This window comes from Mastigoproctus giganteus, chromosome 7, assembly GCF_048544385.1.
Source record: "Mastigoproctus giganteus isolate SK-2022 chromosome 7, ASM4854438v1, whole genome shotgun sequence".
Classification (NCBI taxonomy): domain Eukaryota; kingdom Metazoa; phylum Arthropoda; class Arachnida; order Uropygi; family Thelyphonidae; genus Mastigoproctus; species Mastigoproctus giganteus.
This window is the reverse complement of record NC_143581.1, coordinates 115,779,089-115,805,035: the sequence shown is the minus strand read 5'-3', so window position 1 is coordinate 115,805,035 and position 25,947 is coordinate 115,779,089. Positions and strand designations below refer to the sequence as shown.

Genomic DNA, 25,947 nt, shown 5'->3' with positions numbered 1-25,947 from the left:
ATTGTTATGTTATTTGGTTTTTAGGAGCATTAGCAACTAAGGCCATATTGCTCCGGGATATGCGGTGGTCATTCCCTGACCTTTCCGCATCCTCCGTATTTGGTGGTGACGGGCTCGAACCCCGGTCTAATCAAGAAGCGTGTGCTATGCACTGCTGCTCCTTCCCACCTGGCTACGGAGGCGCCTTTCTATTATTGTAAAAATAATATATATATATATTTTTTTTTTGGCTTTCCTCTGAATCTTTTCTTATGTTATTATATTAATTTCGGTATTTTCTTTGTATTCATTGTATTCTTTCTCATTTATTTCTTACTTTCATTCTTATTACATTAATAAAGTTTTATTATGGTTCATTATTTTGAATATGTCTTATTGGTTTCTTTTGTTTTAGTTACTTTTTCTTTTCCCAGTTACTTCTATTCCCAGGGAATAGAAGTACAGTTATCTATAAATATTTTAGATTTTTTTTTTTTTTTTTTTTTCATAACAAATCAGTAAGCGTGGTGCCGACCGGGCTAGCCGGGTAGGTAAAGTGCCTGCCTAGCAACCCAAAGGTCGCGGGTTCGATTCCCGCCTTGGGCTGGATATCACGATGGTGCCGAACCAACCGGTTGGTTGGATATCCCGGCCACGATACATGAAGGAAGCAAGAAAAAACTGGTTCCTTCGTGTATTGATCACATCATACGAAAAAAATAAATAAGTAAGCGTGGTTTACTTTGCTGTTTCAGCAACCATTTCTAATATTTTTTTCCTTTTACTTTCCATTTTGTCACGGCCTGGTTTAGCTCTTTTCATCTTTATCGTTTCTAATTTCTTTGCGTTGGTCAGTCATCTAAGGAAAATAAAATTTTACGCTTTAATTCTGTATTTATATTATTATTAATACATGATTAATTTTAATAGCGTTCGTTAATATGATAGCAGAATCTGGATCGGCATATGACAATTCGGATACGATATTTATGTTTTTAATTTTATTAAATATTCCGTCAGTAATAATAAATACAGTATTTGAAATGCAGGATAGAGGGACAGATCGCTTTACCTATAGGCATTCTTTTAATAATTTTACAAGTAAACATTGTAAAGTAATGTGTATTAGTTATTAATATATTTGCAAATTACTGTATGTTAAACAATTCGCCTTCAATAGTTATATTCACTAAACTCAGGGGCATTTAGTTTTAGGTACATTGTTTCGAACTCCACTTTTTTTCATAAAAAAGGTAATGCACTTACAATACAATCACATCGCTACGTTAAGTTTCAGTCGTGCTGAACTGCGAGGATATGACTGACCCTTCAGTAAATAAACGTTGGCAAATAACCCTATTTCCATTGTAAGTACTGTATTGGGCGTCCTTCCGCTCGATATGGAGGTTATTCGAAGGGGCCTCCACTACTGTCTATCCAGAGGCATACCAGCAACAATCCTTGGACAATCTATTAGTAACCTGAATGAAATCAGGCAGGAAAAGAAACAAATTGCCATCCTACTTTAGACTTGGCAGGACAGATGGACTGCTACCGACAAGGGCCCAATCACTAAGAAATTTATACCTTATGTGAATGCCGTATTTCCTAAGTCTCCAAATTGGTTCTCTCCTGGTCTTTATACCACCTACTTCATTACCGGACACGGATCAATAAACCACAAACTAATATCCAAGGGAATCATTGACAACCCCTATTGTGCATTTGGTGAAATAGAACACTGGAACCATCTAATATATACCTGTAAACACTATGAGGACCTCTGCAGCAGCCAGTTATACTTGTATACAAGATAACCCTTAAGGAAATGAACACTTATTCATCAAGAAGAAAACTACTACTATGAGTTTACCAAGTTTGCACAAGCGCTCTTCACAAGACGGAGCCCCCTATTGCCAATGCAAAATAGGTACACCCTAAACATCTGATCCTTACCTAACTGGCCAACCGATCTTAACCTGGATAGGATCAACTTGCCTACGGGCCACGTGATTCGTCAGTGGCAACTTACAAGCAGCTCTGTTGCTGTGTCTTATTTATCCTCCTCCCCAGGTTCCGCCTTCACGTGATGGCCCTTATTGCTCCATTGATAACCTTGAGGATGCCTTCGCCTACATCCTCCATATTTTTAGCTATACCCTCCTTTCTTGCGTACACTCTGTATTTCCCCGACTCTGCCTTCTTTTTTTTCTCCGTCCAGGAAGCTCTGGCGACTCTGGCGGAGACAAGCCACAGAATAGTGGGCAGCCTGGCTAAGCTACCTCCTAGTGGTGTGTGCGAGCAACGTGGAGTCCCACCAGGGGGGCCCTGCGGCCAAATGCAAGGACACACACAACAGAACCTAACGCAATATGGCATATACAACACACAACACTTTTCTGGCATTTACAGTAGTACTGTATTTCTTCACAGCGTACGTATGGCGCAGATGTCTCATAAACGTACTGTTTCTGCTGCATGCCTCTTCTACAGATACTTCCATGGGCACTGTTCTTCTGAATTGGCTTCTATAATTCCCGCTCTCTCTCTCTCTCTCTCTCTCTCTCTCTCTCTCTCTCTCTCTCTCTCTCTCTCTCTCTCTCTCTTTCTTTCTTTCAAAACAGTCCGAACACGTGCCGCCACCAGCCAACATCCATTTACTGTCCAACTTAAAACTCACAGAACCAACTTTTCAGCTTCCTCGTTTATTCATTCAACTGCCGTTTTCTGGAACAACCTTCCTTCATGCGTATTTCCTGAAAATTACAGTCTACAGAAGTTCAAGTCCAATGTCAACAAATATCTTCTTTCGTCTTCTCAGCCTCCAACCCAAGCACGGTACGAAGTATGTACTATAGGTTCTAATACCTCTCGTGTTTGGGGTTTACATAAAAAAAAAAAAAAAAAAAAAGTGGGAAATCACAGGTGGCGCCTGACCCTAAAACTATACATGCTATGCCATACAACGTTCCTTGCAGAGCACGAATATTGAGGTCACAAACAACAAAATAATAAATTCACCACTTAGGTGTATGAATGAAATATTTAGAATAATTTTTAATTGATATTTATTTGTTTATATTTTAGTTTTATTTGCTCTAAATATCTCTAAGTTCTCTTGGGGCCCAAAGGAGGCGAGATACCAAGAAATTTCTCGTATCTCGCTTGTTCAGGCCGACCCTATTTGTGACTATTGTGTTATCAGAATAAAGTTTTTCAAAGTTAAGCCTGCTTTGGAAAATCTTGATTGGGAAAAAAAAAAAAAAAAAAAGAAAAAGAAAAAAAAAAAGTGGTTTCAGTCTGTATCGGAAATGCGTCTGCATGGGTAACACGATAACACTTTTACACTCCGCACCGGGTAGAAAAGGCCCAGGTTCGAATTCCGTCGATAGCGCCAGGAACTTTTATGGGTTTTTTTCACTTCACGGTTGAGTTAGTCTGTCTCAGGCGTAGATAGCAAGGTTTTTCTCTCGAAAACTCGGATTTGACGTCCAGCAAAGCACGCAAATGAACCAGAGAACACACGCTCAATTTACAGACACATGGGTAGTTGGAAGTAATTTTCTTGGTGACCATAATATAATAGTTTTTGTACCGGGAATGTAACTTCAAATATGAATCGTTATAGAATAAAAAATCGTTTTATGTTATCGTTAAAAATTTAATGTATTAGTACAAGTAAAATGCTTTTTAAAATAAATAAATTAATAAATATTTGATTAAAATATGCATGCCTTTATTGTACCACATGGTATGGTTCTTTTGCTCGAGCTAAAATAAAGAATAGGAATATGTTTTAAAGGCCCCGCAGTTACGAGGATTTGAAAATTAAAGAATTAAAGGAAGCCCTTGAGAAAATTGACCAAGCACTTGAATATTTTTGTAAGAACGACCCTCTTCATGATCGTGCAGCAAAAGTTAAGCGCGAAGTTAACTAAATGCTACGACACAATTTTATCTGAAAAAATACAGCAAAAAAAAAAAAAAAAAGAACCAACTCTGGATTCATTCTTCATTCGAAAAACTGAAAAATATTCAATAAACTTTGCTTAACCTTACATTGTCCAACAAATTGTAATAAAAATGTCTAATAAAATAATTGTCTCATTTTTCAGTTCTTTCAATCCAATTTTTACTACGTACAAGTATATAATACACATTACGAATATTTGGTCCCCGTTTTAAGTGGATTCGTTTTAAGTGGAATTTTCTGGAACAAATTATCCTCGGATAACCCCCTATATTTTCTTTCAGGATCCTGAGAAACTTTCTTCGATCTTGTTCACAAAAAAAAGAAAAAAAAAAAGTCGTTCAAATGTTAATTTTTGATTAAAGTGTTGTAGTTCTTGTGGTAGTAATTTTATTCAGGTGATTTTCTACTCTGATATCATCCATGAAGTCCTGTGATAAACAGGGGTGTGCTTTTATTTCGTATGCTAGATAAATAACAATAATAAACACAGATATAGTATATTTACATTGACATTTGATGTTTTAAAAATTTCTGGTAAAATTGGGAATGATAAAAAAATTGTCACATTTATATTCATTGTATACATGATTAAGATATATGAAGTTATACATCTCAATAATCAAATCTTGCATATAAAAATCATACGTAAACTGCAAGAAATAAAAATAAAATAGAAATTTTTATTTTGTCACGCCATGTAATACCAACACCGTTATTTACATTTGAGTAATATACGAGTAAATTCGTACATGTATATTCGTACATGTACCCGATTCTGAACGGCTACGGAGCTGTCTTCTCGAATTGATAATAATAAAAAAAGTGGCTATGTAGTTAAAACGGTGTATTGTTGCTTTATTTTATGTGTTGTATACTGTATTTATGTGCTGTGTGCTATATACTGATTTTTCTTTTAAAAAATGAATAATGAAAATAAAAGGTTTTTCTGTTCTCATAAAAGTTTATATTTTCATTATTCCATCAAGTTTACAGGTAACCATCATATTTCTGTTTATTACATTAAATGAGGTGAGAAACAGGCTTATAGCCTGTTTCTCACCTCATTTAATGTACCGATGTTTACAATTTAACAGGGCTCTTTTTCATATTTTCTTCTTATTAGTGTTAATATAAATATGTGCATACTTATCAAAAGATGATGATTATGCCTCTTTGGAATCGCTACAGATGCCAGCTGAGCTCTTATTGCCAGCGGATACTCATGTTAACTTTAATCTGGGATTGCAGGTTGTCAGGTAAACGTCGCTAGAGATGTGGATGTGCATTAGGTGGTCGTTTCGTCGGCGTGCTATGTATGTAGTTAAGCCTGGTGCTGGCAGCTACATTTTCCATGGGCTTCCGCGAACTCCCGTTTGCCCAGCGGGCATCCAGCACGTGATGGCGGAGGAACAAGTGAAAGGCTTCAGCTGAGCTTATTTCCTGTCGCCCTTTCCAGCTTGCCCAGACCAAATCAATACTTGGCCTGGCTGGCTCTCGCCAACACGCCAGGAGGTTATTTTTGGTCAGCCCCCGCAACACTGGTAGAATAGAGTTGCCTCTTGGCTACCCCACGTTCAGATGCCATTAGCACTGGTGTGTACTCTCTCACACTGTTCTCCATTTCCTTATAGCCTCAAGCCCAGAGCACGGTGGAAATCCAGACGTGGCCTACCCATCGTCTACTTCACCACATTTCAGACCCAACATGCAAAGTCCAGGCCCACCTTATCAAGGTAGGTGCCTGTTCTTTTCATTATTCTCTTAAGTGCCTTTTTATTTCCATTTCCAATATTAAATCACCAGATTTTACTGTTTTGTAATAAAACTAATTTCCATTCATTTGCTTTCGTTATTATTATTGTTTGCACAGTATACCCACAGTTTATGTATATAATAAATAAATAAATATATATATATATATATATATATATATATCAGACATACACTGCCGCCTAAAAGTTTGGAACCACGTTTAATTTTTCTTAATTTTAAAAGTTTTTCTGACAGTAGGACCAACTTGCTTACCAATTTTTATTATGTATAAAAAAACGAAATAATATTTAAGAAATTCTTAGAATATCGGCAAATATTCCTAAATGTGTTAGAACGTTGTAAATGATTCTAGAGTGTTTTGCAATAATATAATTTGAAGATTAAGAGTTGTAACTTATAAAATCGAACACTCGTCATTCAGAAAGAGTGTTTGGTATAAGTTTTACGTGTTTTGTGATAAACATGGCATGAAATAAGGAAATTAGTGTTTGAAAAAAGAAGTGCTATTATAACGCTGTATAAAGAAAGTTATTTCATAAGAAGTATTGCCAAAAACCAGGTGTTTCCTTTAAAAAAAAGAATTCAAACTACCATTCGAGGGTTCAAGGAGACTGGCAGTTTAAAGGACAACCACGAACAGGACGACCGCACGGTACAACGGAAGCATAAGATAAGACCATAATACATTTCTAAATGCAATCGACAACATGCTGCACCTGAAATCTGAACTGAGTATAGGAACAGGGAAACCGCCGTGCCTACATCCGTAGAAATTCATCTGAAATAAGCAGGACTCATGGTCATATAGGGGTCTAAAAACCGTTATTAAAATCGGAAAATCAAAAGAAATTGTTGGCTAAGGCTAAAATCCATCAACGTTGGACATAGTGTACATGGTGTTTGGGGAAGGGGCGCCGGTGGTTTCCCCACAACTGCGCCATAAGTACTCTTGTGAAGTATATTACTCCGTAAAAGCTAGACAAAAGTATTGTGTGTTGTATATGAGAAGTATTAAGTTGGGTTCTGTTGTTGTGGTCTGGCTTTTGACTCCAGGACCCCTAATGGTACCCCACGTTGCTCGTACACACCTCAAGGAGGTAAGCCAGGCTGCCCATAATTCTCTGGCAGGTCCTATGTAATTGGCTGAGCATTCAGTGACAGGACCTGTATAAAAAAAATAATTAATAATAATAATTATAACAGATAATTGGGGAATATGAAAGTCAAGAAATACTGACACGTAGAGGAAGAAGTCCTCAAAATAATTCGGTAGCGTGAACTACACACGGCGAGTGGGGGAAGGGAAGGGAATGGGAGTCAAAAGATACCAGACAAGAGAGTCTGGTATTGATCGCCACTTGGCACACAAATCATGGTCAAGAGGCAAGATCCTTTTCTGTGGTTAAGTCATGTCCAAGTAACTGTCACCACTGAAGATTTGTAGGTCACAGTTGGGAGACCAAGTCCCCTCAGTGTCTTAGTCAAGTCTAGGTATTTGTCATGGTCGAGAGGCAAGGTCCTTTCCTTTGGTTGAATTATGTCCAAGTAACTGTCACAATTTAAGATGTGCGTATTGAAGAGTGGAAAAACATATTATGAAATTAATCTAACTCTGAATCTTTTCTCCATCCTTTTCCCTGTACAGGGAAAAGGATTGAGAAAAGATTCAGAGTTAGATTTGTTTCGCGGGCCGCACTGAGTGATTCGAGAAAAATTAGTGTTACATTTTTAATGAAACGTACTGCACATACACTTTTGCGCAGCCGCCAAGGTCAAGCAGAAGGGGCACCATAATTGGAGTACCGGAACATTTTGATAGCACCTCGTATATATACACACGCTTCTGGTCGGACATGCGCATATTTGATACAAAACCTAGATTAAAGAAGCAGAATTCACCACACCAACACGTGGCTTCGTAACTTCAACATATTTGCCGCATCGAGCTCCACAGTGTTTTAAATTCGTTTATTTCCACTTATTTTAGCGTTCGAATTAAAATGCTGTTTTAGTTCAATTTCTGCGCGGACCCTATAAAATTATTCGCGGGTCGGATGCAGGCTGTAGGTTGAACACCACTATTGTGAATGAATGAATCCAAATTTAAAATTTTTAGATCCAAGCATAGAATTTATGGGAGCCGATCGACTGGAAGAAAAAAATAATAAAAATAATGTCACATCGTTTATTGCTTACGGTTGTGATTCCATCATGATCTGGGTTGCTTCTGTTTTGCTGGATTGGATGGGATTTAAGAAATGAAGACTCTAAAAACATTCTTGAACATAACGCAATATCCACCGGACTTCAACTTTGTGGAAAAAAAATTATAATCCGAAGCATAGCGCTAAGCTGGCAAGGACTGTCTAGCAGCAAAAAAAAAAAAAAAAAAAAAATTGAAGAGGTATTGCAAATTAACCAAAATGTTCTATTCCATCCCAATAGAGCTTTTATGGGATCATCTAGATTCTAGACCGTCAAGTCTGCCCATCTTCACAAAATTTATGGGAAATCTTGCAGATCGCTTGGAACAATGCTAGTCACGACACTGTTATAAAATTAATCGCCCGAATGCCATGTCTATTAATAGTAATCATTTCAATATTTTTTTGCTGTAGGTTTTTTTATATTAATTTCGAAAACTGTTATCCTACGAACACATCATTCCCGGGTGTCTCTAACTTAAATTATTAATTTTTTAATCTTATTACGATAAGATGAAAATTACCATTTAAATCATAAGGGAAACTGTTTGGCTTATTTAATAATTTGGATTAATTTTAAAAAGCAAAGTGAAACTGCGCTGTGGCCTAAATCGAGTACTGTACTGCATTATGGAATTCCTTCAGTTGAAATTACTACAGTTAAACCAGTACTGTTGAGTAACCTTAACAGTCAACGCATTCTAAAAACTTATCAATATCAGTACAAAGTACACTCCGCATTTTTCATATGATTTTTAAGCAAGTCAGAGGTTGGGTTTTAGGCGCACCAGCGACTCTGCACCATTGTGTGTATTACATCTGTATTCAAGTAACAATAATAGATTTTTTCGGGTAGATTTCTTGCTGTGTGAGCTGAAAAATCCAAAATAACCCACAGTGAAAAACCATACTCCACATGAAGTACTTTCTCCATTGAAGAGTCCTTTAAAAATTCCTACAGTCATCGAGCAGTAGAACCCAGACTTCTCGAAACAAATAGACAGGCAAATCTGAAGGAATTTTTGTTAATAAAGCAAACCATAGTTGCTCACCATATTTTAGTTTTCTTACCTTTCCCAGTACTGTATTTGCATATCTCTCAGTACATAATGATATCGTTTTCTAATTTGCACGTGAAAACCTTCTAATCGATGTTTAATGCAGAATGGAAATTCTAGAAATAAAACTCAAAATCAAAAGGGTCGATAGACCCCGCTTTCGCGGTCTGTATTGGTACTGAAAATCAAGATCAAGCCAGCTTTTGCCCTTTTGGTACTTTTATTTCTTTTGAAAAAATAATGAATTAACAAAAATTTTTTCTGAAGAAATAAAAGTACCGGGTACTTTGATTTCTTCAACTTTGACCATAAAGGTAGGTAATATCGAAAAAAAGGCTGGTTGCATTGTAATCAGCATAAGTCGGATTTATTATTTAAAAACAATAAAAAATAACTTTTTAAACAATAAAAGTTTTTTTAAACTTTTGCGTTCGTTATAAAAATCAATGACTGCAATCGGAGAATTCTGATGTTCGCTTGTGGTCTTATTCTTCGTCATGAATATAAAAAGTTTGAAGCCACACACCTAAATTAAGTGAGCAATGTCAGTAAAGTTTATTTTAAACTGTTGTCTAAATATAAAACACTTTTAATTAAACTTTATTATATGAAAAGCGTACTACATGAATGAACGAATAATAAAAAACACACTGGCCAAAAAAATACGACCTTTCTGTTAAAACAGTCGCAGACAGAAGAAATGCAAATACATAAGAATAAATGCAAAGAAAACTATGAAGTGGGATGATGACGTGTTGCCTCGTTGAGTATAAAGACTGCATAGTCTGTTGACTACAGTAATTTGAAGCGATAATGGGGAAAAAACGTGATTTATCAGACTTTGAAAAAGGTGCTACCTGGGTGCACGTTTAGCGGGAGCCACGATTCAAGAAACAAAAGACATAAAACTGGTTTCTCAAAAGCATCCATATCAAAGGCGTAAATGTGGCAGCAAAACAATACTGTACTTCAAGAGCAAAGCCGTCGTTCTCTAAGAAGGACTGTCTGGAAAATATCAATGGACATTGCTTTTCGTGGACTAATGTTATTAGTGGAGTGCTACAGAGTTTGGTGCTAGACCCGTCGTTGTTTTTTGTATTTATTAATGATATTGATGAGGGTATATCAGACTTAATATCTAAGTTTGCAGATAAGACAAAGGTTGATAGGGTAGTTAATGACAGTAATCAAGATAAACTATTGCAAAAAGATCTAGAAAATTTAGGCAAATTGACTGAGAAATGGCAGTTGTAGTTTAACATTGACAATAACCCCAGGGGCTCACATATGGTGAGTGTAGACTTGGTACACCCAGGGTCCTGGGCTGGATCTCTCTCTCTCTCTCTCTCTCTCTCTCTGCCCCTCCGTAGCCAGGTGGGGAGGAGCAGCAGTGCGTAACACAAGCTTGATTAGACCGGGGTTCGAGCCCGTGACCACCAATACTGAGGATGCGGAAAGGTCAGGGAATGACCACCGCATATCCCCGGAGCAATATGGCCTTAGTTGCTAATGCTCCAAATAACAACACACACACACTCACACACAGGTAACTCACAAATTTTTTTTTGGCTCGTGTAGCATAAGCTGCAGGCTTCCTTGCATCATATGGCTAATAATAATATGCAGTCTGATATGAAGTTCTCTGAGCAGTGCAGACAGGTGCTAGGACAGCCTATGGGGTTTTGTTAATGATATACAGGAATTTTGTACCATATCTTGTGTACTGCATTATTATTATTTATTTTTTTTTTATATTATTATTATTAAAGGCCTGACGTAGCCGAGTGGTCAGGAGCACGAGTGCCGGTCCACTCTTTGAGTGGACCGGGGTTCAAGCCCGTGACTACTAAATACGATTTACAGTTGTATTGATTGATTTATTGTAAACTCCACTGACCTGGTTGTCGTGCCGGAGTATAAACAAGAACATTTATTATTAATATCAATTTATTTCCAAAGAAATGCCCCTTTACAGCTGGAGGGCCCGGGTTTAATGATAATAGTAGTAGTAGTAGTAGTAGTGGCACTTGATGCAAGAAAGCAAGTGTAGGAGCTTATGCAGCATCAGCCAAAAAAAAAAAAAAAAAAATCACACCATACCCTCCAATTGCCTGTCCAGTTCCTCCTTAAATTTATTTAACCTATCAACTTCCACAACGACAGATGGAAGTTTGTTCCAGCAATTAACCACCCGCTGGCTAAAGGCAAATTTCCGCACATCTATTCTACATCTATCCTTTCTTAATTTGAACTTATGTCCCCGTAGGTTCGTATTCTGAACAAGTGGGAGGATCCCATCAGAATTCAGCGTGCTCAACCCATTCAAGGCCTTATAGACCTCAATCAGATCACCGCGCAGGTGCCTAGTCTCCAGCCACTGCAATTTGCAGAACTTAAGCCTCTCTTGGTAAGAGGATCCCTTCATTCCCCTCACCAATCGTGTTGCTCTTCTCTGTACACGCTCAAGCAAATCTACATCCTTCCTAAAATGAGGCCTCCAGACCTGTACGCAGTACTCAAGGCGTGGCCTGACCATTGCCTTATACAGAGGGACAATCACCTCCTTTTCCCTGCTAGCAAAATTCCTATATATCATTGACAAAACCCCATGACCTGCCCTAGCAGCCTGTCTACATTGCTCAGAAAACTTCATATCTGACTGCACAATTACTCCCAGGTCTTTTTCATTTTCTACCACCTTAAGTGTAGTGCCACACAGTTGGTACGTTTCTCTGGGGTTACTTCTACCCATATGCAGTACTTTGCATTTGTCAAGGTTAAACTTCAGTTGCCACTTCTTAGCCCATCTGCCCAAATTATCTAGATCCTGTTGCAGTAGCACACTGCCATTACTGTCATTAACAACCCTGCCAACCTTCGTGTCATCTGCAAACTTCGACATTAAGCCTGATATACCTTCATCAATATCATTGATAAATATACAAAACAACAGTGGACCCAACACCGAACCCTGTGGGACTCCACTAATAACATTAGTCCACGAAGAGCAGCACCCATTGATTACCACCCTCTGTCTTCTCCCACTTAACCATCCTTTTATCCATTGTAGCAACTTACCCTTAATACCATTCTGCTCCAATTTGTACAGTAGTCTTCCATGCGCAACAGTGTCAAAAGCTTTCCTGAAATCCAAGTATATGATATCAAAATTATTTTTTGCATCCAGTTCCTTTGTGACCACATCATAATAACCAATCAAATTTGTCAGACAAGACTTTCCCTTAACAAACCCATGCTGTGTCTGAATTATTGCTGCAATCTTGTCTAGATGATCCTGCAATGCATCTTTAACCAGTGACTCCATTATTTTACCCGGAACAGAAGTTAAACTAACTGGTCTGTAATTATTCGTGTCACCCTTCGAACCTCCTTTGTGAATTGGGGATACATTTGCACATCTCCAGTCCGTGGGAACCTCCCCTGAATCCAAGGATGCTCTCATAATTATGGCTAAGGGTTTGCTTAGTTGCTTTGCCGCCTCCTTTAATATAACTGGATAGATCCCATCCGCCCCAGGTGCCTTTCTTATGTTTAACTTCAACAATTTCTCCTCCACTTTGCTCTCAGTTATTACAAAATTATTAAGCACACTGCTACAATTTGATAACCTTCTTCCATTTTCAAACTGTAATGATTCCTCACGTGTGAATGTAGATGCAAAATACTCATTCAGTTTGTTTGCTATCTGAGCAGGATCATCAACAGTCGAACCATCGATGTCAAGTGGACCAATCATATTCAGCCCCTTCCTTTTAGAGTTTATATAAGTAAAGAAATCCTTGCTGTTTTTCTTAGCATCTTTTGCCAAAGATTTCTCGTAATCCGCCTTTGCCTGCCGAACCTCCTTTGTGACCTGATTACAGACTAGCTTATATCTGCTACAGGCTTCTGCGTCGCCTGATAATTTATATGCATCCCATGCATTTTTCTTCTCTGTCACGAGTCTCATTAGTTCATTTGATAACCATTTAGGCCTAAACCTTGAACAATATTTCTTCATCGGTATGAAAAGTCTAGTAGCTTCCACGATTAATTCCTTGAATGCTTCCCACTTAGAATTTACTGTTTGTAACATCGTCAGTCGATCCCACTGTACAGAATTTAAAAACTGTCTGAGACCACTGTACTCCCCTTTACGGAAGCAAAAACCCTTTCCTTTACCCCTGACGGTAGTTACCTCTTTGAGTAAATCCCACTTCAGCACACTGTGATCACTGCCACCTAATAATGGATAAATAAACATTACCAAACTATTTACAATCTATGTATGGAGTACTCAAATGAATTGACACAATACATGGCTTAAAACAGCATCTGATTACATAAATACAACAAAAATACATAAATACAAGAATAAGTGTATAATATAGCATCCCAGAAGTTATATCACCTACAGTTTGACCAGGCATACATATCTGCCGGAGAGGCAGATCTGTACGTTTTGTCCTTGCAGAGCTTCTGACAGTCAATGGATAACCTGTTAAAAATTTCCATGGAATTAAATGGAAACATGTTATTCAGGGAGGTCATGCTGCGTAGCTTGGATCTGAATGGCAGTGCGCTGGTATGAGTTCTATTACGATCTGACGGTCTAGTAATAAATAAATTTTTTCTGTTTATACTCAGGCACGACAACCAAGTCAGTAGAGTTTACAACAAACCTTCAATACAAATATTTATCGTATTTAGTAGTCACGGGCTTCAACCCCGGTCCACTCAAGGAACGCGTGCTAAGCACTCTCGCTCCTGACCACTGGGCTACGTCAGGCCTAATGATGTCCCAGATATCAGGTGAGCTTAATTTTCCGGAGAGAAACTGGGCGAAGATCACTAGGTTCCTGGTGATTATATGATACTTCCAAGGTAGCATATTTATATTAGAGAGCATGACAGATTTTGAGATTGTAGGTGGTAGGTATGTGACCTTATTTAGCCATTTTAAAATCCAGTATTCCAGGGATAGGTACCTGGTTTGGTAAGATGGAGGTGTCGAGGGGCATATCGTTGAGGCATACAATGGAATTGGGGTTATGCCACGAAGAATATTGTTAGTGATAAGTTGTGGGTTATGGAAGTTGGAGATTTCCTGTTTCACTGTCCATATAGCAGCATATGTTTTTTTCCGAGTGGCATGAAAATGAGGAAAGAACGTAAGGTCTTTGTCCCAGGTGAGGCCGAAATCTTTATGCTGGGGAGTTACTAGCTAGGGAGTTGCCAACCATGATACTCACATCGTTTATATTTCTCTTTTTGATTTTACTAAGTTGAGCAGTTTTTTCGTTGTTAATGGAGAGCCCATTCGCGTTAAGGTAACTTTCAAGTTGTTGTAACTGTCGGTTGAAGATCACTGTGGTAGACTGGAGAGACTGGTGGTATTTTGTAACAACAAAGAGCTTAATATCATTGGCATACATGATAAAGTTAGCATGATTGGCAAGGAATGATAATAATCGATAAATAAACATTTCAAAACTATTTACAATCTGTGTACGGAGTACTCAAATGAATTGATACAATACATGACCTAAAACAGCATCTGATTACATAAATACAACAAAAATACATAAATACAAGAATAAGTGTAAATACAAGATGCGGCAAAGACGGCATACAGATCTGTTATTTTAGGAAGGATGTAGATCTGATGGAACGGGACCACAGAAGGGCAGCAAGATTGATGAGGGGAACAAAAGGGTTTCTTATCAAGAAAGGCTTCAGCTTTGCAAATTGCAGCATCTGGAGATGAGGCACCTGCAAGGTGACCAGATTAAGGTGTTTAAGGCTCTAAACGGATTGAGCAATCTCAGTTGTGATGGCATTCTGCATCTTGCTCAGACTACATATAAGGGGGACATAAATTCAAATTGAGGAAGGATCGTTACAGGACAGATGTTCAAAAGTTTACCTGCAGCCAGCGAGTGGTTGTTTGTTGCAACAAACTTCCATCGGTTGTTGAAGAAGTTGATAGCAGTGGCGGCTCGTGACTCTGATGTTTGGGGTGCTGCATCTTAAAGTTACATTAAATTGCCTTGGTTATAAGACATGTAGACATACACTAATAATAATAATAATAATAATAATAATAATAATAATAATAATAATAATAATAATAAGCAAGTAAAAATACTACAAAACATTAACTAGACATTTACTATTAACAGAGTTGAACTTTTATTTAAAAACAAAATCCATTCTTCGTTTTTTTTATTTGTTGAAACTAGAATAATAACTTTTTCTTTCAAGTTTCGTGCACTGTTAACCAAGCTGTTCTCTATTGAAAGCATTACTTGAGCATTTACCATTTCCTGATTCATAGTGCTCCTTAAAAATGTTTTTATTCTTTTTAATGTCGAATGGCAGCGTTCGGGCTCTGAAGTAGTCATCCGAATGGTCAAAAGAACTTTATGAGTCTTGTAAGTTCACCAAGAACTTCAGCTAGATTATTTTCTGAGATAAATTTCAGCGTCAGTTAATTTGCAATAATTGTGTAGATCATGTCTGTAATTCCTAAGAAGTTTTTCTCAGAGACTACTAAGGCATCAGGAATATGCCTCAGTAGTCTCCCGTACCTCTGACGCTGTTGGTGAGGCTCGAGAAAAATGTTGGTGAGATTCGAAAAGAAAATTCTTGAATCTCGGGTACTACTTGCTGCATTTCTCATCATCAGATTCAGTTTGCGTGCATAGCAGTGAATAAAATGTGCATTTTTGTACACTTCTTTTATTTTAGCTTGAACTCTTCCATGCACATTTTCGTACGAAAAATAACAAAGTTGTCCTTGTTAAACAATTTAGCAGCAATTAATTGTTTTGTAAAATAATATCTCTCCTATATCAACACTTATATAGTCGCATACTTCCTTCGCTTTAATCATGCGTGTGTTTGAAGGATTTTCACAGTACATTGAATTCCTGATTTTTAGAATGGCTTAAAGTTTCTTATATATTCATGCATTTTAACTGCCTCAATTTCTCGAGATTGCATTTGATTATAAATAACTTCCACATGAGGCATTATTTGATGGAAAAGTTCTAACGAGAACTCGAATTTTTCTTTACTCAAGATGTGCAAAATTCCAGTTGCTTCTGAAATCGTCTTATCTGCGTTTGCTATCGCTTGTAGTTCCTCCATGCACTTTTTTAAGGATTCAAAAGTTTCATAAACGCTGTTCACAGTGCGTATATTGAAGTTACATCTTGTAGGGGGAAGTCGAGCAATTCGGCTGTCCATATGCTTTCTGAGAACAGAGAGACGCCGTTGGTGAGGCTCGAGAAAAATGTTGGTGAGATTCGAAAAGAAAATTCTTGAATCTCGGGTACTACTTGCTGCATTTCTCATCATCAGATTCAGTTTGCGTGCATAGCAGTGAATAAAATGTGCATTTTTGTACACTTCTTTTATTTTAGCTTGAACTCATGGACAGGAAATATTCAAAAACTGAGCTACCAGTTTTTGAATATATACTTCGAGGATTGTGTCTAACTAATCTAGAATGCACTTCCATATTCCGTCTGCCGTTTGGTTTTCTGGAGTGAAAAATCCCCCAAAACGCTCAAAAATGTCTATTAGTTCATATCTCAGAACAATTACCATTTGTATATGTTCTGAAACATATGTTGTGTCATCAGCCATGACAGCTACGAAAGAAGCTTCTTTAATTTCTCTTTTTATTTCATTACATCAGTACATTAGATTCCAATTTAAAGAACCATTTATAAAGTAATGCAGCATTTAAAGGCATTTCAAAAATTATTCAGAATGATATTCTTGACTGTTTGCTGCAAATCTGCCGGGATGAAATAAATCGTCACACTTGCGCCATCAAATGTCGGAGCAACCAGTTTTTGAGTATTTCCTTCGAAGATTATGTCTAACTAATCTAGAATGCACTTCGATATTCCGTCTGCCATTTGGTTTTCCGGAGTAAAAAAACCCCAAAAAAAAACCGCTCAAAAATGTCTCCATTCAGTTCATATCTCAGAACAATTACCATTTGTACATGTTCTAAAACATCTGTTGTGTCATCAGACATGACAGCTACGAATGAAGCTTCTTTAATTTCTCTTTTTATTTCATCCTGGCATATTTGCAGAAAACAGTGAAGAATATCATTCTGAATAGTTTTTGAAATGCCTTTAAATGCTGCATTACTTTCTAAATGGTTCTTTAAATTGGAATCTAATGTACAGGCGAAATTGAGTACTCCTCGATTTTTAGAATGTCTTTTTCATGTTCACGTAAAGGAATTTCAAACGGTCCAAAAAATTTAATGCAGTCTATTATTTTATATAATACCTCACGATTCTTGATAACTTTTCTGTTATGTTTGCAGATTGAAAGTCTGTAGGCCTTACTGAGCTGTTCTTTAATATTTACGCTACCTAAAAGCGATAGTGAAATCACATTAACAATATGTTTCTTCGAACTGTCATGTTTTAGAGTTTCTTCTTTCATTCTGTTTATGTTTGTAAAGCCACTTTTTGTCCACGTTAAGTCACCTCCGAACAGTAAACATGGAAAACAAAACAATCCATTTTTAACTTCACAACCACAAAGCCAACTTTTCCTTTGGTACCATTCAGTTTTAAAACTGCGAATATATTTTTTTCTTATTACTTATTCTTCGCTGCGAAATTTGAATCTTTGGTGTGGGGTGGCCTTCTTTTTTAATCGAATTTTTTTCTTGGAAAGATAATTGTGAAAAACTAAGTTGCTGAAGTTTATCCACTGTCACGCGATTTACTTCATGGGGAAGCATGGAGGCCATGATCGAATAAATTTCACAAAATCGTGTGTCGTAGAAATAATGTTTTACTTACATCACCTCATAATATAACTTCAACTAACCAAGTTCAAGCTCAATTCGCAATTAAGCTGTAATCACGTAATTGCACTGTTGAATGTTGAGTATTGACTTAACACTGATATTATTTAGTTACTTAATGGGAATTCGGGCGAATAAAAACACACCGAAATTGTGGCTACACACCCATCATGGTCAACGATGTAATCTGCACTGCGCGCTTTACAGTGACTTGATAAATGAATCATACAGGATATGATTCATTTCACCTATAAAAAATATATATTGGCAAGTTGCCAATATACCGGAATACAAAATGTGTCATTGCCTGGCGCACAATGAGCCCTACGGTTAATTAAACTTCAAAGTTGGAAACGATTTCGGGTTTTTATTCGTTTATTACACTACATAAGGTAAATAAAAACTTTTCAAGCTTTATAATTATTTACCGGGTATAAGCTGAAAGTCCACTGGATTATAACATTAATTTAATGTTCATGGTGAGTAAATATACACTGAGTGATCACTGAATTATGACCACCTACCTAATACTTCTAGGTCTTCCTTTTGCCCTCAGTACAGCAGTTATCCGACGTGGCATTAATTCAACAAGATGTCAGAAGCATTCGGGAGGTATGGCCAACCAAGCTGTGTGTAATGCGGTCAGAAATGCAGGTATGGAGGTGATTGGTGTATCCAGGCGCCTGATATGCCTTTCCATAGTGCCCAACAAGTGCACTGTGGGATTGATATCGGTGGAGTTCGGAGGCCAATCAATATGCTGGAAGTCAGAACTCTGTTCCTCAAACCTGCACATCAAGTGCCCGATGGCTCGGTGCATTGTCATCTTGGACGGCCATTCGGGAAAAAGTGTAACATAGCGGGATGTACACAGTCAGCAGGCAGTTGACGATAGCGGAGACCAGTGATACGTTGTTCCACGTGCACCAGAGGTTCAAGTTCCTGCCAGTCAGTAGCGGATTAAGAGCGGTTGAGGCCCCGGGCACAGAAGAAAATATTGGGCCCCTTAAAAAAAAAGAGAGACAGGGAAAATAAAAATACATGTTAACCATTTTTTTAAATAAATAAAAAATATGATGTACTATTAATGTTTTACTTCCAATAAAATTTTAATATAATATATGTATAATATAATTAATAATAGCATAATAATAATCACAAAGTTTTGAACTAATAGTTGAACATATTAGTTCAACTAATTTGTTGGGGTTTTGCGTGGGCCCTTCAAAAGTCGGGGCCCAGGGCGCGCGCCCGGTGCGCCCGCCGTTAAATCCGCCTCTGCTGCCAGTGAACAAGCCCCACACCATACAACCGCCTCCACCGGCCTGCACTTTTGATACCATTCATGGTGGATGAAGAGAACCTCATGTTGTTGACGCCAAATCCGTACACGACCATCCACGGCGTGGAGTAAATAATGTGACTCATCCGACTAGCACACCTTCTTCCAGTCTTCTAACGTCCAACTTGAATTCTCTTTGCACCAGGCGAGTCTTTTACGCCGATGAGCCTTGGTTAGGAGAGGATGCCGTAGGGGTTATCTGCTGGTATAGCCGACACGTGCGAGCATGCGAAGCACGGTCATGCCCGATATTGTTCAGGGTTGGCCCATGTTGTATTAGGCAGCCAACTCTTCAACAGGCTGAGCCTGTTCGCCTATACCCGTGGTGGCGAACCTATGACACGTGGGTCAGATACTGACCCACGAAGGCTTTGTAAGTAACCCACGTGCATGCGTTTATTGTAATATTGGCCTACTTTTTTTAATTATAACAGAAAGAAAAGATAATCGAAAATATTAAACAATTATAAAATATAAATATGTAATGTCCGATTTATAAAAAAATAAATAAATAAAAAAAATCCAAGTGGAATGTGGACGTCGGCAAACAGTGTTCTATTGTTTGTTATTTGGTTTTTAGGAGCATTAGCAACTAAGGCCATATTGCTCCGGGATATGCGGTGGTCATTCCCTGACCTTTCCGCATCCTCCGTATTTGGTGGTGACGGGTTCGAACCCCGGTCTAATCAATAAGCGTGTGTTACGCACTGCTGCTCCTTCCCACCTGGCTACGGAGGCGCCTCAGTGTTCTATTGTATTAAACTATGCGTGTGGGTGACGCATTACACTGTGACATAAACTTGGCGTGTTTTGTCATTGCATTGAAGAACGGAGATGTATTGAGCTAGTACAAAGTTACCAGCTCGCATTCTCGCAGTATTAGACTAAGAGGCAGACTTGACATACGCATCTAGAAGCGTTAATAATGAATTGATTATAACTTATTTTTTTTTTGTCAAATTTTCTCATCTACATAACCAATGTAAGTATATTAAGTGGGCCTATGCTTATAAAAGTTCATCTAAAATTATTGCATCCTACATATATAATATATATGTAGGTTATAAAAATATATATATATTATATATATTTTTTGCAAGCGTAGCCCTGAACTATGTCAGTGGTTAAAAAAATGAAAACTAACGGTACAAGCTCCAGACCATATCAAACAGAATGGTTTGATAAATATGGTGTGATTGAAAAGAATAAAACAACCGTGTGTGTTATTTGTAACGAAAAAGTCACCTCTAGTACATTCAATGTAAACAGACATTTTGAAAAGTTGCATTCAAATCTCGGCTTCTCAACAGATGAAGAAAGAAGAGAATATTTTTTACAAAAGCAAAAACAGAATGATTCACAAACAAGTGTTTTAAAAACTTTTTTGACTCTGAAAAATAACATTACAGCTGCTAGTTTTCAAGTAGCCCATTGCATTGCTCGCCATGGGAAACCTCTTTCAGAAGGAGAGTTTGTAAAACAAGCATTTTTAGAATGAAGTGCTACTCTGTTTTCAGAGTAGCACTTCATTCTAAAAATGCTACTCTGTTTTCAGATTTTAAAGAAAAAGACTTGATTATAAAGCGTATAAATGAGTTACCAATAAATCGCAATACTATTAAAGATTGAGTAATAGAATTAGAAAGAAATATTTCTTCTCAAATACATAACGACTTAAAGTCTGTAGAAATGTATTCGATTGCTTTAGATGAGAGTACTGATGTAAATGGTTATTCACAACTAGCAGTTTTTGCTCGATATAATGCAGGCAATATAATGAAAGAAGAGTTAATAAAACTAATAACACTGAAAGGAAGGTGTACCGGCCTTGATATTTTTAATGTATTTGATAATGCATTTAAAAAAATTGTTTCTGTAACAACAGACGGTGCTCCCAATTTGGTGGAAAAAAACATTGGTTTTATTCAGCAGCTTAAGAAAAATATTAGACATTCTCTCATAGAATTTCATTGTATGATACACCAGCAAGTTCTATGTGCGAAGCAAGGTTTAAAAACATTTTCTAATGTAATACCAGTTGTAATTAAAGTTATTAACTTTATAAACGCAAGAGGTCTTAATAAGCGAGAATTTGCACAATTATTAGAGGACATTGAGTGCCAATATTCTGGGATTTTGACATACAACAATGTTCGATGGCTCAGTTGCGGCCACGTTCTTAATCGGTTTGTCATTTTATTAGATGAAATAAAGCTCTTTTTGAATGAAGAAAAACAATAGTTATGATGAATTTTCAAATATACATTGGCTAAATGATTTAATGTTCTTATGTGATATCACTCATCTTTTCAATGAACTGAATGAAAAAACTTCAGGGACATGGACAAATTGCATTAATGATGTTTGAAAATATCAAAATATTTATGAAAAAACTAGACAACTTGACTAAAGATTTAGAAATGAGCACCATGAAATATTTTCCTCAATTACAAAAACATTTTCAAAACACTAAAGATTTTGAAAATATTCTTGACATTCAAGAAAATGCAATTAAAATATATTTAACCATTTTGCAAAAAATAAAACAAGCTTTCCATGAGAGATATAATCAATTTAAAAGTTTGGAAAATACATTTCGCTTTATTTTATGCCCACAAAAAGCAGAGTATGATACAATGCAACTAAACGATTTTATGTGGCTAGGTATCACTAACTTAGAAATGGAATTAATTGAATTCCAAAGCAGCATAGTGTGGAAAAATAAATTTGAAAACTTGATTTTCAAAGTAGAAGGAAAAATTTCAGAAAGTAATGCAGATAGGCCTAATGAAGATCCCACAATAAAAGTTGAAAATATTATATTAAACGCATGGTATTCTTTACCAAACAATTTTACATGTATGAGGAAACTGGCTAACGCTCTTCTCACAATGTTCATGTGAAAAATTGTTTTCCTCAATGAATTTTGTTAAACCTTCCAACAGGAATAAACTTGAAAATGAATTGACTGCAAAATGTATTAAAGTAATGAACACGAAGTATGTACCTAATATTAAGAAGCTGTCTGAAAGTAAGCAACAGCAAATTTCGCATTAAATATACTTTTATCAACTTTATTACACATACTGTATCTGTAATTATGTTAATTATTAATGAAGAATATTTCAATAAAAGCGTTTTCTTTTATTCCTTGCTCATTCAAATACTTTGTGCAGAGGCAATACTGGTCATGATGTCACCTGGTGCGGTACAAGGTATCAAATCAAGCTTTGATATTTCCTTTTTTTTTTTTTAGCTCTTCACTTGCAAAAGTTAGTTATAAATCAAAAAGGAAACTAAAACCTTTTTTGGATTATTTCAAAAGTGAGAACCAAAAAGATTCAAATGTCAACTTTATCTCTTAACAAAATGTTTGATGTTTCCAAATAATTGGCACCCTTTTTACCCCCCCCCCCCCTTTCTAATTGAGGCCTCTAACTTATGACTCACAGGCTAGTATTTAAAAAAGAAATAAAAATAATTGACACACTCTTCAAAAAGGTTCGCCATCACTGGCCTATACGAATTGTCGGACCCAGCGCTCACCTCTAACATCAACCTTTCGCTGATCTTTGCAGTTTTGCTGTTGGGTCGTTGTTTCACCATTTTGACATCAGTCCTGGTACACTTTAACTACGACGGCTCTCAAACAGCCGTTCGGCCGTTTGGGAAATCGGGGCGCCAGCTCGTCGAGCACTCACAATCTGTCCTTTATCAAAGTCCAATAAATCATACACATTTCATGTTGGAAGGAAAAAATCTCCTTTTAATATGTTATTAAAAATTGTTAAGAGGGAATCAATTAGATATTGACTCAAACATTTTATGATAAACTGTAGAACTTCGTGAATCCCTCCAGTACCAGTTGCAGGCAATTGATTAATTGCAGATATAAGGTTGTGTCTTGAGATTAAGATGGTTGCAAGTGCATATCTGGGTACATCATTATCAAACAGAGGAACATCACCGGACTCATGGTTACCTCGCTGAAATCGTGCAATAAAGTCCATCCAGACATCAGGATCGAGCTGTGAGGAGAGATTACAATTTTTCTGTTGGTATGATGGGGCACCCTTACATAGTGTGACTTCAACGTAATGTTTTTTGGCTTGAGACTTGAGCAATTCGGTCTGGGATTTCTCGTGTTCTTTTCCATTGTTTGTACAATTGCTGTTTAATCTTAAAGTTGTTGCTGAGCTCAGTGGTCCACTATCCTGTCATGCGTTCCGAGATCCTTATTTTCTTTGAGGCTGCAAATTTAGAAATTGTGACGAGCCAGCTAGTTAACAGATCCAAGGCAAGTTGACTATCATCCTACTGAAGTGCATTCCAAGGAATTGCAATGGCTGCTTCAAGGCATTTACCAGTGTTGATTAATTTCTGGCTGGTGTGGACCCTTGTCGAGACTGTAGTTTGGAGTCAGAAAAGACAAGTTAATAAAAATTGGCATATGATTAGATTGTAAGGCAGTTTCTGCCATTGGATAAAGCTCACAGTCGCTTGATGATAACACAAGATCAAGATAGTTGTCACCCCTTTTCAGGAGCTGATTAATTAGATAGATTCCTAACGAATGCAGGTTATTTAGCATTCTGGACTGAAGATGCACAAGTTGAGGGGATAAGTTGACATGTCCACTGATTACGTGCCTTGCCGATGGACGAAGCCCATGAATGAGCCAGTTAGTTATCTCACCGAAGGTTTCAGCATTGGGCCCTAGGGATGTAGGATATAGGGATGTGGGATATTTCCTATAGATAACTGCAATATGAATGCGGGCTGATTTAAATTGACATGGCGCAATTAGGCCTTCAAACTTAGTGGAATGGCTTTTGTAATTCTTAGTTACAATCATGCGTGGTGTTTTATAGAAAAGTCCCACTCCACACCCCTCTTTAGTCCTGTCAGGAGCAAAGAATGATATTATAACCATCCGAAACTGCAAATGGAAAATCCTCTTCATTATGGTCAAACCAAGTATCTGTTATGCAAAGCACATCATATTTGTGTGAGAGTAAAAGCTCTTCTACAGTTTCAAGCTTATTACGGATGCTACGAGCATTCTGATAGAAGATGGCCAGGCTTTTATCTCTACGGATTTTCCTGAGTACTTTCTGCCTGTGTGGTCTGTTTCTATCTATTCTGGAGATATCGCTTTGAGATATCCTCACAGGAATTGTGTATTTGTGTTGTTGTTGTTGTTTGGTTTTTAGGAGCATTAGCAACTAAGGCCATATTGTTCCGGGGATATGCGGTGGTCATTCCCTGACCTTTCCGCATCCGGTGGCTCACAGGCTCGAACACCGGTCTAATCAAGAAGCATGTGCTACGCACTGTTGCTCCTGCCCACCTGGTTACGGAGGCTCCTAATTGTGTATTGGCTTCCCTGCACGATTCCCCTGCTGAGTCAGCTAGTTGGCTTATCTGTACCCTTAACGTGACCATGCAGTAGTTCACTGTGCTGCTGATGCCTTGAGGCGGGGGAATTGAAAAAACGGCTTGATGTGGTGTCCTCGAGGCCAGGCAAACCCCAATCACTTCGGGAGACTCTGAGAGTGGAGACAGAAAAACCTTTAACTTTGGATCTGAGGTGTGGGAAAAAGCAGATATTGTGGTCAATGGTGATCCCTAATACCCTTGCCTGCGTAACTAAGGGCAGTTGCACACCCGAAACCTTGACTTTCGGGGTTCTCCGCAGATGAAGTTTGTTCCTGAAGATCATCATTTTGGATTTAGTTGGATATATGTGGAGCTTGTTTAACCTTGTGATCTGAAGGTTTCCAAGGTTTGTCAAAAGTGCAATAAGTCTGAAGGACCATGGTTCAGTTGAGGGTTTATTTGGTTTTTTAATGAGCTGGAACAGCGTCTCGTTCCGACATTTACGAAATTTTAAGATGGACATTTAAGATGGAGAGATTGGAAAAAACAGGTTAGCATTAGCTTTCAGAGCAGAGCGTGAGTTTCCAGACGGTGAGCTCGTCCGCAAATGCTGCAATTTTAGTGTTGTTAAAGGAGTTACCAAGCCAATTTTGGAGAACCATGAGACTAGAAGTCCCAGGTCTGAGCTCCGAGGACAACTCCGGTAGACAGGCCTTGTGGTCTGAAGAAATTTTGATTTTACTATTACGGAGTTCTCTGAAAAGTAGTTTTGGAACAGCTTGTACAAATTGGAAGGGCATCTGGCGGCACTGAGACGTTCAAGGGCACTTTCCCACCAAATAGTGTCAAAGGCACTCTCGAAGTCGATGAAAGTAGCTGGTTCGTATTTGGAGGTAGAATTCTCCAGGTGAAGGACCAGATCAAAGAGGGCCTCCTCGCAGGAGCGGCCGGGTGTGAAACCATACTTGGATGAGGAGATTAAATCCTGTGAAAGGAACAAAGTGGTAAATCAGAGCCGCTCTAATATTTTTCCAAGGTTTGTCAATAGTGCAATAAGTCTGAAAGACCGTGGTTCAGTTGAGGATTTATTTGGTTTTTTTTAATGAGCTGGAACAGCATCTCTTTCCAACATTTAAGGAATTATCTATCTCATATACACTTGTTGAACAGAAGCAAAAGATGTGATGGCCTTAATTTATAGAACCTGAGGATTAAGACATATTCAATAAGGTCGATGCCCGGATATTTCCTGGGATTAATTTTTTTCAGTACTGCATCCAGCTCCAGCATGGTAATGTGGTCAGTGAGGACTCAGAGTAGTAACTAGCGTTTTGTGCTTGAAGATCAACATGTTCGGGAAGATCTTCCAAGGGGTCATCAATGGGAAAAGATAA

General features: G+C 37.7%; 1 protein-coding gene across 10 annotated transcripts in view; it reads left to right on the top strand.

Moving 5' to 3' along the window:
• Nucleotides 1–25,947, top strand: part of LOC150083163 (uncharacterized) — a 1,214,634-nt gene that overhangs the window by 611,023 nt on the left and 577,664 nt on the right. For 9 of the 10 annotated variants that reach the window (XM_090377874.1, XM_090377875.1, XM_090377878.1 and 6 more), the window contains one exon: nt 5,584–5,685. In XM_090377874.1, the coding sequence (XP_090234000.1) occupies nt 5,658–5,685 (28 nt within the window). In that variant the 5' untranslated portion in view covers nt 5,584–5,657. Of the gene's footprint in view, nt 1–5,583; nt 5,686–25,947 lie in introns of those variants that run through there. The other variant, XM_090377881.1, reaches the window with a different exon arrangement.